Here is a 17,803-nt window from a genome sequence, read left to right as displayed (position 1 = left end):
CAATTTGGCCGCATGCATTTGTTTTCACAAATCATTTGTGATACTCTTTCCTGTGCAAACCAATTGGAAACCTACACGGGGTTGAATTTCCTGGCCTTCCATTGCCGGGCACTGGATGGGCAAGGGCACCCAAAGGTCTCAGAGGGCCTAAATTTGATGGGTCAGGTCTTTAATGTTGCTTGGTCACCCCAAATCACAAGACTCCCTGTGAGGGACCTTGCAATGGGAATCGGGCTGAAACAGAAGCGTAGCTGCTGACTTGAGAGGGTTGTTGCTGTGGGACTGGCAGCCAGCCTCACGGCCGCCTTACTCCTATTAGAAAATAGCAGCCAGAAGGCCTTTAGGCCCAAAGAACTAGGTTGAAACATAGAAAAAATTACAGCACAGAAGGAGGCCATTCGGCCCAGCGTGTCTGTGCCGGCAGAAAAAGAGCCACCCAGCTTAATCCCACTTTCCAGCTCTTGGTCCATAGCCTTGTAGGTTATGGCACTTCAAGTCATATCCAAGTACTTTTTAAATGTGATGACAGTTTCTGCCTCTACCACCCTTTCAGGTAGAGTGTTCCAGACCCCTGCCACCCTCTGGGTGAAAAAATTTTCCCTCAGCTCCCCTCGAATCCTTTTACCAATTACTTGGTAAATGCCCCCTGTTTATTGATCTCTCTGCTAAGGGAAATAGGTCCTTCCTATTCACTCTATCTAGGCCCCTCATAATTTTATACACCTCAATTAAATCACCTCTCAGCCTCCTCTGTTCCAAAGCAAACAACCCCAGCCTATCCAATCTTTCCTCATGGCTAAAATTCTCCAGTCCTAGCAACATGCTCATAAATCTCCTCTGTACCCGCTCTAGTGCAATCACATCTTTCCTGTAATGTGGTGACCAGAACTGTATGCAGTACTCCAGCTGTGGCCTAACTAGTGCTTTGTACAGTTCTAGCATAAACTCCCTGCTCTTGTTTCTATGCCTCGGCTAATAAAGGAAAGTATCCCGTATGCCTTCTTAACCACCTTATCTACCTGTCCTGCTACCTTCGGGGTTCTGTGTACATGCACTCAAAGGTCCCTCTCTTCCTCTACACCACTCTGTATCCTCCCATTTATTGTGTATTCCCTTGCCTTGTTTGACCTCCCCAAATGCATTACCTCACACTTCTCCAGATAGAATTCCATTTGCCACTTAACTGCCCACCTGACCAGTCCATTGATATCTTACTGCAGTCTACAGCTTTCCTCCTCACTATCAACCACACGGCCAATTTTTGTATCATCTGCAAATTTCTTAATTATGCCCCCTACATTTAAGTCTAAATCATTAATGTATACCACAAAAAGCAAGGAACCTAATTCTGAGCCCTGCGAAACCCCACTGGAAACAGCCTTCCCGTCACAAAAACATCTGTCGACCATTACCCTTTGCTTCCTGCCACTGAACCAATTTTGGATCCAATTTGCCACTCTTCCTTGGATCCCATGGGCTTTTACTTTTTTGACCCGTCTGCCACGTGGGACCTTGTCAAAAGCCTTGCTACAGGGAGGCTGCAAGAGAAAGTGGGCACTTACCTTTCCGGTCTCCCATGCCTTCTTATCCGGTCCCTCAGGCCTTCCAATCTGTGGGAGCCCCAAGAGCAAAGCCTACCACCAGCTTCATCAGGTACCCTGTGTCGGTGCCCTTCCAGACCAATGACAAGAAAGTGAAGCAGGAAGGTCAGGATCACCCCCTCCTGTCTCATTTCAGTGGCAGCACTTCGCTTGTGCCTGGTGCAGGCTTTAGGAAGTCCCAGAAATCCTGAGACAGTGTAAAGTGGGTGGAGACCTGGCATCATGGGTCTCTGCCCCAATTTTCTGTCCTTAGCGCCCAGAGAATAACCATTCCCGGGAGCTACTGATGGGAAAATCTACCCCACAATTTTCAGAAATGCCAAAGTTGTTTAAAAAAAGAAGACATCTTGGTTGGAGGGACACAATGGGGTAGAAATCTGTCTCTGGCGGTATTGCATGGGCTGCCCATTAAACGCCCCGGAACTGAATATGGGTGGGGCATATAATGGATGGTTGATATGCTTTTGCACTACTGCCCAATTTCTCCCCCTATGTTAGCTGTTGCTATTCCTCCACCACCGTCAGCACCTCCAGTGAAGACTTTTAAATCTTGTTGGCCTTTTTTCTTCTCTGTTTGAAAGGGTTTGTCTAATTCACCACCCTCTATCGCTATGCACACGGATCACCCAAAGAAGGGGTTAAATTTGTGAAAACTACCTCTTATGAATTTTGAAACAAATAATTTTGTCATCATCTAAGAAAACTTACAAGTGCTCCAAAATAGCATGCTTTGAGGGTTTTTCATATTGGTCATGTTGCAATACAGCTTTTTACTCAAGACTGAAAAATTCTATCTTGAGAGCTAGAGCATTGTGAAAATATATTGTATTTATCAAACCAACACAAGTTATTGCAAAAAGGTTTGCAATTAGTAATTCATTTTAAAAAATCATTCAAGTTGAATGTGTCAAAGCAGTTATTACTGGAAAGTGCCTTTTGTTTTTGTAAGTTGTTTATATTTTCTTACTGTGCCTGACCCTGTACCATACCCCAGCTGAGGAGGTACGATGGGACCTGCTCCCATAATTACTTTTTTTTCTGTCTCACTCTCTCTCGCTCTCTTGATGTTTAATTCCCACTTTGCCATATGAGTGATAATCCTTGGTTTATGCCCCTTTATTACCAGTTCACCTACAGGTGGAAATAATCTTTCACTATTGACCTGTTCAAAACCTTTCCTAATTTTGAAAACTTTAATTAGATCCTTTCTTAAAACTTCCCTGTTCCAGTGGAAAAATACCACAATTATTCAAGCTTCTATAACTATAAAATCTTATCCCCAAAGTAATTTCTTGAGTGTATTGTTCCAAGGTTCTAATGTCCTTCTTATAATGGGATGGTCAAAACTGCAACAATGCTTCAACTGTGGCCTGACCAATTTCCTGTATAAATACATCATTACTTGCTTGGTGTTATAGTTAGTATCCCTATGTATAAAACCAGTATTCTTCCACCCTTTTATGACTCCCAGCTTTAAAGATCTTTGTATCTGCACTCTTCAATCTCTGTTCTTTCCTCTATTATCACGGATTTTAGCATTTGGGGAAAATTTCTATTTGCTGTTCTTTTTCCCAAAATGCACAACTTCACAATTCTCTGCATTGAACTGCAGGTGCCATCTATCTGTCCACTGTACTAACCTATGTTCTCTTGCATTCTTCCTCACAAGGAAGAAGGGAAAGATTGAACAGGCTAAGGCTGTTTTCTCTAGAAAAGAGAAGGCTGAGGGACCTGATAAAGTTCTTTAAGATTATGAAAGGGTTTGATAGGGTAGACGTAGAAGAGATGTTTCCACTTGCGGGGGAGATCAAAACTAGGGGCCATAAGTATAAGATAGTCATTAATAAATCCAATAGGGAATTCAAGAGAAACTTCTTTACCCAGAGAGCAGTTAGAATGTGGAACTTGCTACCACAAGGAGTAGTTGAGGCGAATAGCATCGATGCATTTAAGGGGAAGCAAGATAAGCACATGAGAGAGAAAGGAATTGAAGGATATGCTGATGGGGGTAGATTAAGTAGGGAGGGAGGAGGCTCACATGGGGCATAAACACCAGCATGGACCATTTTGGCCGAATGGCCTGTTTCTGTGCTGTACATTCAATGTCATTTGTCTTTCAGTAACAACAAACTGTAAAATCATAAATTTTTAAAAAATAATTGGCTGTGTGAACTTATTTTCACAGCTTCGACATCTTTCTGTCGATGTCTTCCATTTTATGAATTTGTAGTACTTTCCTCTAGGGTGGTATAAACACAAGTGTGAGACATGGTGGGATTTATGTGAAAGCCATAATACCAGGTGGAGCAGCTGAGGCTGATGGACGTATTAAAAAAGGTAAGTTGTCTATATTTCTGCTGAAAAGACAGTATATTTGATGGCATTCAGTTTAAGTTACTGTTCTACTGATTGTAATCTGCAGTATAATTATATTTAAAGAATTGTATTTCCTTATACAAAATGATAGTCTGCAATTTTTAGCAACTGCCTAGGATAGTGCACTAACCACTAAATTTCTGAAAGGACTTCTAGCTCGTACATGAAAAAAATTCCTGTGGTTGTACCGAACAAATACTTATATGAAGAAGTTGAAGTAATCGTACATTTGCAGAGTATGCACTTGCACATAAATAATAAGTTATCTCAGTACTAATCATTTAAGTATTGTGTATGCTGTACTATGTTATGCTGTGACTTTTCTTTAAGGCAAGGTGCATGTTTGATTTTTTTAAAAATTACTTAGTTAATTTAGGATTCTGTTCTGAACAGACTGAAATAGAATGTGTAAACATATAGAATATTTGATTACTTTAGATCTGGTGTCTTATCAGTGTGTACCATCGCTCAGTAGTAGCACACTCGCCTCTAAGTCAGAAGATCATGAGTTCATGCCCCACTCCTGAGACTTGAGCACGTAATCTAGACTGACACTTCACTGCACTACTGTTGTAGGTAACATCTGTCAGATGAGATGTTAAACCGATGCCCTGTCTGCCCTCTCAGGTGGACGCAAACAATCCCATGCCTCTATTTCAAAGAAGAGCTGGGGAGTTCTCCCCAGTGTCCTCGTCAACATTTATACCTCAACCAACAGCACTGAAAACAGTTTATCTGGTCATTATCACGTTGCTGCTCGTGGGAACTTGCTGTGCGCAAATTGGCTGCCGCATTTCCTTACAACAGTGACTTCATGTCAAAAGTACTTCATTGGCTGCAAAGGCTTTGGGATGTCCCGAGGCCATGAAAAGCACCATGTAAATGCAAATTTGTACTTTCTTTCATTTTTTCTTTCTTTTTTTATCCTGTGTAAGTGACATTCAAATGTTCAGGTTCTTTTCCTCCTCCCCTCCAAAAAAAAATCAACAAAATTCAGTGGGTTCTAAAATGATTCCTCTTTTTCAAATATGAAGTTAATTTCAAATATTTTCAGTGAAGCTGTGCGCCTTATCTTGACATAATTAGTAGAGATGATGGCCCCAAAATTCCGATTCAGAGACAGGGCGGTGAGTGGACAGGTGTGTCACCTGCCTGCTGCTAGATCTTGGGGCTAAACCCGGTTGCGCTGGGATTCCACCGCAATTCTTATGCGTGGCCATTTTCTGATAAGGGGGAGCATGGATGGCTTCCACCCACCCTCCCCTCTTCCCACAACATCAAGTGGCATGTGTGGGCGTATTCACAAGCTATCCAAAAAATTCCACCCATTATGCCTTTCTAATGCCTTGCCAGCTGAGAGCTGGCATGAGTCCTGTTGAAACCTTCTGAAAATCACCAAACCTTTACCAAGTTAATTGATTTCCCCCTGCTAGATGGCACCGCTTCGATTTTCCGGGCTGATGTTGGGACAGCTGCTGCTGATGTGGCCTTGCTGCACTGGCAGCCCACTCTATCCATGCAAGTGGTCCCATTCCCTGAGATTTGGGACAGGGTCTGGCCTGTCTGTTCAGGCGAACTTGGTGTCCACTCTGCTACTGTTCTGCCAATGGAGTAGCCGTACAGAAATTTTGGGACAATGATTCTACCATTATTATCTTTGAAATGGGAAATAATTTAGCTTTGGCACCAGTTCCACAACCACGCCTTGCCGTATGCAGGTACCAAATCCAAGTTCAGGAGTTTGTTGATTATATTTTTTCCCCTAAAACTTTTGCTGACTCATTGCTAGGTGACCGTGTTCTTTCTGTGAATGGAATCTATCTGGAGGGTGCAACTCATAAACAGGCTGTGGAGACTCTGAGGAGCACGGGACAAGTATGTAGATCCACCATTTTGGGCACATTACTAATCTGTAACTGAATGCAGGAAAAGATGAAAGAAACTAACCTGTTCATTGGGCACTATCTGGGCTTCCTCTTCTGCCCACAACATAACTTTCCTCACAGCATAATTGACCTATAGAACAGACTCTCATCAAAAATGGTTCATACTGTGTCATTAAATGCTTATTTTTTAAAAAGTTGTGGTGGAGGGGGGGCTGCATGAACATCTGGTTAAGAGCAGGATTGAAGTTTACAAAATAAGTATCTCTATATAAATGTTAATTAAATACTGTGTAGAACGCTATAGTTCCAGTCACATGGAATGTCATTGTGAAATGTCAGTTGGTCCTTGTTAAGTATTATACCTTGACATTCTGGAGCTTCACTCGGATGCCTTCAGGAAAGACACGAAGCCTAAATATCAAAGTTTTCTTGTAAGTATAATCCGTAGTTATTTACTTTCTTGGGGAGAATTCATGATCGTGCAAATTCTGAATGTTTGAGGGGATAGGATTTTTGGGCTCAAATCACCATTTCTTATTCCATACTTAATATTCCTGTGTAATTTACCTAACTGGCTGGTACAGGTTTACCTTAAAATTCTGCTACACAAGCAACATGCCTGGAAGAGTATTTTACTGTTTTGCCTTGTGAGTCTTCTAAAGGTAGATATTGACTCACGTTCGATGTTTCTTCTTCCTTTGTTTTGTGTGTGTTATTCTTTAACTTAAACCACTGATCATACGCAGCCTGAGATACGACATTTTGTTTAAAGTCCTCACTTGGTGACTTTGCAAAGCTCCTCACCTCTTAGAACGTTTAGCATTATGTTCCAATGCAACAGAATATACTGCACTTTTAAAGCACCCACACGTTTTGCTTGGCTGTCAGGTTGAAGATGTGTCCAGCTCTCTTAAGGCAGTTGACAGTATTGATAATATATGTAGAGTCATGTATGCACAAAGTGAACGTATCAAACAAACTCTGCAACTGAGAGAATCACTAAGTTTCAGATGTTTTGGTTATTGTGATAAAGGAACTGCTGAATGCAATAGGAATGCATTGTAAATTCCATTTTAAATCAAAAATGTATAAAGCATATTCTTCTCTCCAGGTTGTTAATCTGTTACTAGAGAAGGGACAGCTTCCTGCAACCAGTGTTCATGCTCCTGTTACTCCACAATGCACGCCTCCATCTGCAGGCAATCAGAATGAACCATGTGAATCATCGGGCAAACAAGAACTAGTAACAAAACTGGTGCCATCAACTGCCAAAGATTACACTTTTGTTGTTGATGGTAAGGAACTGTGATGTTTAAAATTGTTAAGAACATAGCTGTGTTGTAAAGAACATTTGCAGATACCCCTGATGGCTCAGCTGATTAATTCAGTGAGAAGCTAAGCCTAGCATAACAGAATGGTCCCAGGTTCCTTCTCTATTGTCCTGGTAGCTGATTTTAATGGGATGGCAATCCAGTCACTACAGTTGGCTTAAGAAGGGAAACATTGGCTTTGAAAGCAGCTGTTGAAAATGGAAAATTTTAGGCTGGTGCAATAAAGGGATATTTTACTGAGGCTGAGTTCAAGACATGCTGTTGAGGAAAAGTGGGAGTGTTTTCCAGTGTCTACGGCTTTAAAATAAAATTGTTCCATGTATCTTTCAATCCCAGACAGAAAATGATCTCTGAAGTTTTCCCATTCTGTGCGAGTTCATTTTCTCCCGATGACCATATGATTTGATTTTTTTTTTAAAAACACAAATGAATGGGCTAATGGATATTTAGCATTCTAAACCAGCATTTTGAACTGCCAAATACAATTGCCAATGTAGTGCTACAAATCCTAACTCTAGTATAATGCAACTATGGACTCATCATTAAGGAATAAAGTTCAGCCCTTTTAGAATCAAGATTTATTCTGTGAACTGGTTTCAGTATCCATTTTACTTTAAATTAGAAATGATTTTTCATTCATCGTTACAGGCAACATATTTACGGTGAAGTTATTGAAAGGTTCCTCAGGATTGGGTTTCAGTTTTATTGAAGGCAATGAAATTGTTCCTGAACACTGCAGAAATGTAGTAAGAATAAAGAAACTATTTCCTGGGCAACCAGCAGCAGAGTGTGGGAAGATTAATGTTGGCGATGTCATACTGCAGGTGAATGACATTCCTTTGAATGGGCTGTCAAAGCAGGTATGATAATTTTAATATTAATTTTAATAAGATCGTATTATATATACTGATTGACTTTTGAATTGTTGAAATAATTTGCTGCAAAACTATTCAGAAATATTTTGAATAGAGAAGTGAAAGTATCTAATGTGTAAACTAATATCCTGGAATTGACTGGGGTACAAGTCTCCATGAAAGACACGGAGAGCATGTGAGCAGAGTCAACGCTGACAGTTTAATTTGGTCATTGAAAGAATTAATCATAAAGCTGTGTTATTACATTAAAGTACAGTGTACATTTCATAGTGCTCATAATAAATGGCTACAACAACAACTTGCATTTATATAGAGCCTATAACGTAGTAAAACATCCCAAGGAGCTTCACAGGGGCGTTATCAAACACAATTTTACACCGAGCCGCGTAAGGGTATATTAGGACAGGTGACCAAAAGTAATATTAAACATCTTTTGAACAGTATACTTATAAAAGTTCTCTTTAATATGCATTTATGTTTTGTGTCACAGTCCTGCAGTATTGATTCCACAAGTAGCACTTAACACACATTTATGAGTACTAGTCAACCAGTCCTATGGAAGGCTTCTGGAAAAACACTTAAAAACAAAAAAAATTAACATTTTTAAAAAAAATTATTCCTAATTTGGATTTCTAGATCCAATGATAGCACCTGCTAGATGCAAGTTTTACTAACAATATTCAAATCAATCACTGTTTCCCACCCCCATTGCTCCTCCGCTACGGTGCCACCCTCCACTCCCTCAAGTTAGAGTGGCACAAACTCGAATGCTTGGGCTGCACAACTGGCCAGTCACCAATCCCCAGTTCTAGCTTGATCAAATCAAGCAAAATCATGCCTCACTTGCCTCAGCCAAAACCACCTACTACTTCAGGATCATTCTGAAGGTTAAGGATGGCATAAGATCAGCTTCCACATGTATGCTGATAGCACCCAGCCCTCTCCACTGCTTCCATTGACCCTTCAACTGCTTCCATGCTGTCAGACTCTTTGTCTGACATCAAGTCCTGAGTGAATTTTTAACTTGCCCCAACTCAACATTTGGAAGATCAAAACACCGCCTTCAGTTTCCATCCTAAACGCTTCTCCCTTGCCATCGATTTCATCCCCCTTCGCAATCACTGTCTCGGTAAACCAGACCAGAATCTTGGTGTCACATTTGACTCTTGAGATTGAGTATCCATCACCAAGATCACATACGTTCACCTCCACAATATTGCCCTCTTCCACCCCATTACAGCCCCTCCACCGCTGAAATCTTTATGCATGCATTCATTACTTCCAGACTCAAATATTCCAATGCCCTCCTTGCTGATAGCTCATTCTCCTCCCTCCATAAACTCCAATTTGCCCAAAACTCTGTTGCTCATGTCATTTGCTGCATCAAGTCCCATTCATCCATCACCCAGTATATTAAATTTAAAATTCTTGTCCATAAATCTCTTCATGGCATTGCTCCACCCTATGTCTGTAAGCTCCTCCAGCCCAATGATACTCCCAAGCATTCCTTTATTCTGATTCTGGCTTTCTGTCTTTGTCCCACTATTTGCTGCTTTGGGCCTTCTTCCTGGAGTTCTCTTCCTAGAGCTTGCTACCTCTCTTTCTACCTTTTAAAGTACCCTTTCAAAACCCATCTTTTTCACCAAGCTTTCTGTCACCTCTCCTAATCGCTCTCTTAGTTCAACATCAATTTCCATTTCCTATGCTGACCAGTTGACCTTTGGACATTCCTTATGTTAAATGTTTAATTTAAGTTGTTGTGTCACTAAAAGTATTCCATCCTCTGCTGCATGTAGAGCTTCTATTTAAACAGTATGCCCATTTAAAGGTATTAAAAACATGTTCCCATGTGAGCAACAACAACTTGTGTGAGGGGCAGATCCAACATCATGCATTCAGAACCTTATCACATGTGTCATTCAGTCAGGTCATTTCTTTAGTTAAGCACTGTAGTCAAGCTGTGTGCATTCTCTGTAAAATAATGATCCGAGGGAGGAGCTGAATGGCTGTAATATAATGACTGGGTTCAGAAGACATTTATAAACTCATTTAACTTTGTTCTCGTAAGTTAGAACAGATCCATAACATCTTTATTTATTTATTCATTTATTTATTTATTTGTCTTGATTCAAAGTTTCATAAGTAAAAAAAAGACCACACTCATTGTGCCACCCAGTGTCTATCATATATGTTTTATGCTATTAACGCCAGATTCCAACTTGAGGTCCTTTTTTTCTCTCTCAAAGTACAGTAATCAGATTCCCCATTGGAAGGCTTTATTATAATTATTATTTCAGGGGTGCTGGGTAAGTAAGCTACTCTATAAGGAATAAATACTGAAATAGAAAATCTCAAAGCTAAAAAAGATCATCAATCTGTTTAATTCAACTTCCTGCCTTTTTAGTAGTTGTAACCAATGATGTGTTGATATTTAACCTTGATGTTCCTTTCAATCCTTGAGTTTATGACTTCACATTTCATTTATGTGGAGAAGCTGGGATTGTTCTCCTTAGAGTAGAGATCCATGTATGGATCCATATACTGAGGACTGAATGTGCATGTTATGTCCTTGTATATCTGATCCAAGAGTATTTGTTAATAGAGTCAGCACTGTAACATCATACAGGTGAGTTCCAGTAAGTTCCCAATTTCTAGGGTCATTGGCAGCGGGGAAGAAGAAATCCATGTGTTACTGGGGCACTATAGAGCATATCTTAGTTTGAGGATATAGGCTTAGTGGAGTTAGGATACTGTCCTTTCACATCTGGGATGAAAGTCTCTGCCACCTAGTTGCTGTAAGAGGTCTTTCAGAAATTGATTTAAGTAGGCTAAGGGTGTTCTTGAGGCTCAGGCATGTCATTGGGGTAGGGTAGTGGGATCACTAACATTTCCCATCTTGATGAACATAAACATTTGCCACTATATTAAATAAATCATTGGCTGTACCCTCATATTTTTATTTTTCCCTCTTTCTGCAGGAAATAGTGTCTGTTCTCAGACGGACATCTCAAGAGGTCACTCTGTTACTTTGTAGACCTGAATATGGTGTGTTACCAGACATTGATTCCTCTTTGGTGAGTTCCATTGTTAGAAATTCATGGTCGGCAGTTGCAGAATTGTTCGATCAAAACTCTGTTGCCCATATCCTATCCCCCTTCAAGTCCCACTCACCCATCACCCCTGTCCTTGCTGACTTACGTTCCCTCCTGGTCTCAAATTTAAAATGAAATCCCTACATGGCCTCTATTCTCCTACCTCTGTAACCTTCTCAAATTCTACAAATCCCTGAGAACTCTGCGTTCCTTTAACTCTGGCGTCTTGTGCATCCCAGCCCTTTGCTTCACCATTGGCTGCCTTGCCTTCAGCTGTCTAGGCCCTAAGCTCTGGAATTCCCTCTCCAAACCACTCTGTCTCTCCTCCTTAAAGCCCAAATCGTTGACCAAGCTTTTAGTCGCCCTTCCTAATATCATCTTCAGCTCGGCATCCATTTTTGTCTGATTACGCTTCTGTGATACACCTTGGGCCGTTTTTCTATATTAATGTACCTACATAAATGCAAGTTGTTTTGAGTGACTAGAAAAACCACATAAGGTATATAAAAATTGGATTGCTGTAGATCTTAATAGGGAATCCAAAATTGGAAGATGCTGGTCATTAGAATACATAGGCACACATCGATGATGTGATCTTACTTATAGAATGATCTGCATGTTTTAAAAAGCCAGCTGAGGTCAGTGGATACAGTGGCCCAGAAAACTGGTCCGCGCAGTGCATGTTTTTTGGGTGCTACTCTGATTACTAAGGTCCCAATATAGTGGGCAAGAAGCATGCACACATTTCTGGCTGGAAGTGCGCCGGCTGCCATATTGAATAAGGACAAAAAATATGTGCCCTTATGCATTTGCAAATAAGGGGCCTGTTAGAGGCCCCCTCTCCTAGATTGGTTGGCCCTGAGAAAGCCGGTGCCAGTGCCGGGTGCATCAGAGAAACCAGGCCTAGGGATTGCCTGCTAGGCCCAACCAATTAGGTAAGTAACTTGCCTGAATGTGGAGCTAGGAGGAGCAGGAGTGCTCCTCCCGTCCTCACATTAAAGGAACCAATCGCCACCGCTCATGGCTCCAACCCTCCCGATCTCCCCCGTTTCCCTGACCCGAACCCCAGACCCACACGCATCAGGGCCGCTGCAATTTTTTAAAATTTGTTCATGGGATGTGGGCGTCGCTGGTGAGGCCGGCATTTATTGCCCATCCCTAATTGCCCTTGAGAAGGTGGTGATAAGCCGCCATCTTGAACCGCTGCAGTCCGCGTGGTGAAGGTTCTCCCACAGTGCTGTTAGGAAGGGAGTTCCAGGATTTTGACCCAGCGACGATGAAGGAACGGCGATATATTTCCACGTCGGGATGGTGTGTGACTTGGAGGGGACTGTGCAGGTGGTGTTGTTCCCATGTACCTGCTGCTCTTGTCCTTCTAGGTGGTAGAGGTCGCAGGTCTAGGAGGTGCTGTCGAAGAAGCCTTGGCGAGTTGCTGCAGTGCATCCTGTGGATGGTACACGCTGCAGCCACTGTGTGCCGGTGGTGAAGGGAGTGAATGTTTAGGGTGGTGGATGGGGTGCCAATCAAGCGGGCTGCTTTGTCTTGGATGGTGTCAAGCTTCTTGAGTGTTGTTGGAGCTGCCCTCATCCAGGCAAGTGGAGATTATTCCATCACACTCCTGACTTGTGCCTTGTAGATGGTGGAAAAGCTTTGGGGAGTCAGGAGGTGAGTCACTCGCCACAGAATACCCAGCCTCTGACCTGCTCTTGTAGCCACAGTATTTATATGGCTGGTCCAGTTAAGTTTCTGGTGAATGGTGACCACCAGGATGTTGATGGTGGGGGATTCGATGATGGTAATGCCGTTGAATGTCAAGGGGAGGTGGTTAGACTCTCTCTTGTTGGAGATGGTCATTGCCTGGCACTTTTCTGGCACGAATGTTACTTGCCACTTCTGAGCTGAAGCCTGGATGTTGTCCAGGTCTTGCTGCATGCGGGCTCGGACTGCTTCATTATTTGAGGGGTTGCGAATGGAACTGAACACTGTGCAATCATCAGCGAACATCCCCATTTCTGACCTTATGATGGATGGGGTCATTGATGAAGCAGCTGAAGGTGGTTGGGCCGAGGACACTGCCCTGAGGAACTCCTGCAGCAATGTCCTGGGGCTGAGATGATTGGCCTCCAACAACCACTACAATCTTCCTTTGTGCTAGGTGTGACTCCAGCCACTGAAGAGTTTTCCCCCTGATTCCCATTGACTTCAATTTTACTAGGGCTCCTTGGTGCCACACTCGGTCAAATGCTGCCTTGATGTCATAAGAACATAAGAAATTGGAGCAGGAGTAGGCCAATCGGCCCCTCGAGCCTGCTCCGCCATTCAATAAGATCATGGCTGATCTGATCCCAACCACAAATCTAAAGAACACAAGAAGTAGGAGCAGGACCCGGCCACACAGCCCCTGGGCCCTCTCCGCCACCCACAGGGCATTGACCGATCCGAACTCAGCTTAATGTCCAATTTCCTGCCCGCTCCCCATAACCCCTAATTCCCTTTACTTCTAGGAAACTGTCTATTTCTGTTTTAAATTTATCTAATGATGTAGCTTCCACAGCTTCCTGGGGCAGCAAATTCCACAGACCTACCACCCTCTGAGTGAAGAAGTTTCTCCTCATCTCAGTTTTGAAAGAGCAGCCCCTTATTCTAAGATTATGCCCCCTAGTTCTAGTTTCACCCATCCTTGGGAACATCCTTACCGCATCCACCCGATCAAGCCCCTTCACAATCTTATATGTTTCAATAAGATCGCCTCTCATTCTTCTGAACTCCAATGAGTAGAGTCCCAATCTACTCAACCTCTCCTCATATGTCCGCCCCCTCATCCCCGGGATTAACCGAGTGAACCTTCTTTGTACTGCCTCGAGAGCAAATATGTCTTTTCTTAAGTATGGAGACCAAAACTGTATGCAGTATTCCAGGTGCGGTCTCACCAATACCCTATATAACTGCAGCAATACCTCCCTGTTTTTATATTCTATCCCCCTAGCAATAAAAGCCAACATTCCGTTGGCTTTCTTGATCACCTGCTGCACCTGCATACCAACTTTTTGATTTTCTTGCACTAGGACCCCCAGATCCCTTTGTACTGCAGTACTTTCCAGTCTCTCGCTATTAAGAAAATAACTTGCTCTCTGATTTTTCCTGCCAAAGTGCATAACCTCACATTTTCCAATATTATATTGCATCTGCCAAATCTCCGCCCACTCACCCAGCTTGTCTGTATCCCCCTGCAGGTTTTTTATGTCCTCCTCACTCTCTACTTTCCCTCCCATCTTTGTATCATCTGCAAATTTTGATATGTTGCACTCGGTCCCCTCCTCCAAATCGTTAATATAGATTGTAAAGAGTTGGGGACCCAGCACCGACCCCTGTGGAACACCACTGGTTACTGGTTGCCAGTCCGAAAATGAACCATTTATCCCAACTCTCTGCTTCCTGTTCGATAACCAATCCTCCACCCATGCCAGAATGTTACCCCCAATCCCGTGATTTTTTATCTTAAGTAATAATCTTTTATGTGGCACCTTGTCGAATGCCTTCTGGAAGTCTAAATACATTATGTCCACTGGTTCCCCTTTATCCACCCTGTACGTTATATCCTCAAAGAACTCAAGCAAATTTGTCAGACATGACTTCCCCTTCATAAAGCCATGCTGACTTTGTCGTATTAAATTATGCTTATCTAAATGTTCCGTTACTGTCTCCTTAATAATAGACTCCAAAATTTTACCCACCACAGATGTTAAGCTAACTGGCCTATAATTTCCAGCCTTCTGCCTACTACCCTTTTTAAATAACGATGTTACATTAGCAGTTTTCCAATCTGCCGGGACCTCTCCTGAGTCCAGGGAATTTTGGAAAACTATCACCAAAGCATCCACAATCCCTACTGCCACTTCCCTCAAGACCCTAGGATGGAAGCCATCAGGTCCAGGGGATTTATCCGCTTTGAGTCCCATTATTTTACTGAGTACCATCTCCTGAGTGATTTTAATCGTATTTAGCAGCTCCCCCCGTAGAGTCCCCTGTTTGTCCAGTGTTGGTATATTCTTAGTGTCCTCTACTGTAAAGACTGAAACAAAATATTTGTTCAGCATTTTTGCCATCTCCATGTTTCCCACCATTAATTTCCCGGTCTCATCCTCTAAGGGACCTACGTTTGCCTTAGCCACCCTTTTTCTTTTTATATAACTATAGAAACTCTTGCTATCTGTTTTTATATTTTTTGCTAATTTCTTTTCATAATCTAACTTCCCTTTCTTAATCAATCCTTTAGTTACTTTTGCTGTCTTTTGAAGAATTCCCAATCTTCTATCCTCCCACTAAGTTTGGCTACCTTTTGTTTTTAGTCGGATACTATCCTTGATTTCTTTACTTAGCCACGGATGGCTGTCATTTCTTTTACACCCTTTTTTCCTCAGTGGAATATATTTATTTTGAAAGTTGTAAAATAACTCCCTAAATGAACACCACTGCTCATGTACCGTCTTACCCTTTAATCTATTTTCCCAGTCCACTTTAATCAATTCCGCTCTCATACCATCATAGTCTCCTTTATTCAAGCTCAGTACGCTTGTTTGAGAATCAACCTTCTCACCCTCTAATTGGATATGGAATTCAACCATGTTGTGGTCGCTCGTTCCAAGGGGATCCTTAACTAGGACATTATTAATTAATCCTGACTCATTACACAGGACCAGGTCCAAGGTTGCCTGCCCCCTTGTAGGATCAGTTACATACTGCTCAAGAAATCCATCCCTGATGCACTCAATGAACTCGTCCTCAAGGCTGCTCTGCCCAATTTGATTTGTCCAGTTAATATGATAATTAAAATCCCCCATAATTATAGCTGTTCCCTTATTACATGCCCCGACTATTTCCTGATTAATACTTCTTCCAGCAGAGTTGCAACTATTAGGAGGCCTATATACTACGCCCACTAATGTTTTTTTCCCCTTATTATTCCTTATCTCCACCCAAACTGTTTCATTATCTTGATGCTTTGTCCCAATATCATTTATCTGTATTACAGTGATTCCTTCCTTTATTAACATAGCCACCCCACCTCCCCTTCCTTCCTGCCTGTCCTTCCTGATTGTTAAATACCCTGGCATATTTAATTCCCAGTCGTTGTCACCCTGCAGCCATGTTTCTGTAATGGCCACAAGATCATACCCATACCTAGTTATTTGTGCCATTAACTCGTCCATTTTGTTACGAATGCTACGTGCATTCAGATAAAGAACTTTCAAATCTGTTTTGTGACGCTTAGTTCCTGCTTTTTCCTTTTTTAACACTTTACCTATTACTCCATACCTTCTGTCCCTTCCTGTTACGCTTTCCTCTCTCTCCCTGCTCAGGTTCCCAACCCCCTGCCACTTTAGTTTAAACCCTCCCCAACAGCACTAGCAAACACTCCTCCTAGGACAGCGGTCCCGGCCCTGCCCAGGTGCAGACCGTCCGGTTTGTACTGGTCCCACCTCCCCCAGAACCGTTTCCAGTGTCCCAGGAATTTGAATCCCTCCCCCTTGCACCATTCCTCTAGCCACGTATTCATTTGAAATATCCTCCTATTTCTACTCTGACTAGCACGTGGCACTGGCAGCAATCCTGAGATTACTACCTTTGAGGTCCTATTTTTTAATTTACCTCCTAACTCCCTATATTCTGCTTTTAGGACCTCATCCCCTTTTTTACCTATATCGTTGATGCTTATGTGCACCACGACAGCTGGCTGTTCGCCCTCCCCCTCCAAAATGTTCTGTAGCCGCTCCGAGACGTCCTTGATCCTTGCACCAGGGAGGCAACACACCATCCTGGAGTCTCGGTTGCGGCCGCAGAAACGCCTGTCTATTCCCCTTACAATTAAGTCCCCTATCACTATAGCTCTTTCACTCTTTTTCCTCCCAGCCTGTGCAGCAGAGCTACCCGTGGTGCCAGGAAGTTGGCTGCTGCTGCCTTCCCCTGATAAGTCATCCCCCACAACAGCATCCAAAGTGGCATATCTGTTTGAGAGGGGGATGGCCACAGGGGACCCCTGCACTACCTGCCTGCACCTCTTACTCTTCCTGGTGGTCACCCATTCACTTCCTGCCTGTATACCCTTTACCTGCGGTGTGACCAACTCGCTAAACGTGCTATCCACGAGTTTCTCTGCATCGCGGATGCTCCACAGTGAGTCCACCCGCAGCTCCAGCTCCGAGATACGATCGGTCAGTAGCTGCAGGTGGACACACTTCCTGCACACATGGTCGGCAGGGACACTGGTAGTGTCCATGACTTCCCACATCTTGCAGGAGAAGCATATCACGGGTGCGAGGTCTGCTGCCATGACTTGCCTTAGCTGAGTTACCCCTTTTAAATTACGTTGAAATTAGAAAATGTTAACTATACTAGGGACCTAGGTTCACTAAAAAAAAACACTATCTGCTATAAAACCTGCAGATCTTCCCTTTCTTATTACTTTACTTACAGTAAAATGGTAGAAATACTCACCTGAACCTACTCACCAATCAGCTGCCTCCCCTGTGCCGCGTCACTTTCTGACTGGTGACGTCATCCCGAACTGCCGCTGGTCTCAGAGTCTCGCTTTCAGAGTAAGCTCTGGTCTCGCTCTCTCCGCGCTGTTTATATCCCCGCTCT

The 17,803-nt window shown here is 42.8% G+C and overlaps 1 protein-coding gene across 5 annotated transcripts in view; it reads left to right on the top strand.

Annotated features, from left to right (window-relative positions):
* The window catches only part of ptpn13 (protein tyrosine phosphatase non-receptor type 13), a 265,922-nt gene that overhangs the window by 167,992 nt on the left and 80,127 nt on the right, over positions 1-17,803 (top strand). For all 5 annotated transcript variants that reach the window (XM_067990460.1, XM_067990453.1, XM_067990445.1 and 2 more), the window contains 5 exons: positions 3,845-3,938; positions 5,767-5,852; positions 6,975-7,158; positions 7,843-8,054; positions 11,048-11,143. In XM_067990460.1, coding sequence (XP_067846561.1) covers positions 3,845-3,938; positions 5,767-5,852; positions 6,975-7,158; positions 7,843-8,054; positions 11,048-11,143 — 672 coding nt within the window. The remainder of the gene's footprint in view (positions 1-3,844; positions 3,939-5,766; positions 5,853-6,974; positions 7,159-7,842; positions 8,055-11,047; positions 11,144-17,803) is intronic.

The sequence above is a fragment of the Heptranchias perlo genome, chromosome 1, assembly GCF_035084215.1.
Source record: "Heptranchias perlo isolate sHepPer1 chromosome 1, sHepPer1.hap1, whole genome shotgun sequence".
Taxonomy (NCBI): Eukaryota; Metazoa; Chordata; class Chondrichthyes; order Hexanchiformes; family Hexanchidae; genus Heptranchias; species Heptranchias perlo.
The sequence above is the reverse complement of the archived record's forward strand: the minus strand, read 5'-3'. Positions and strand labels throughout refer to the sequence as shown.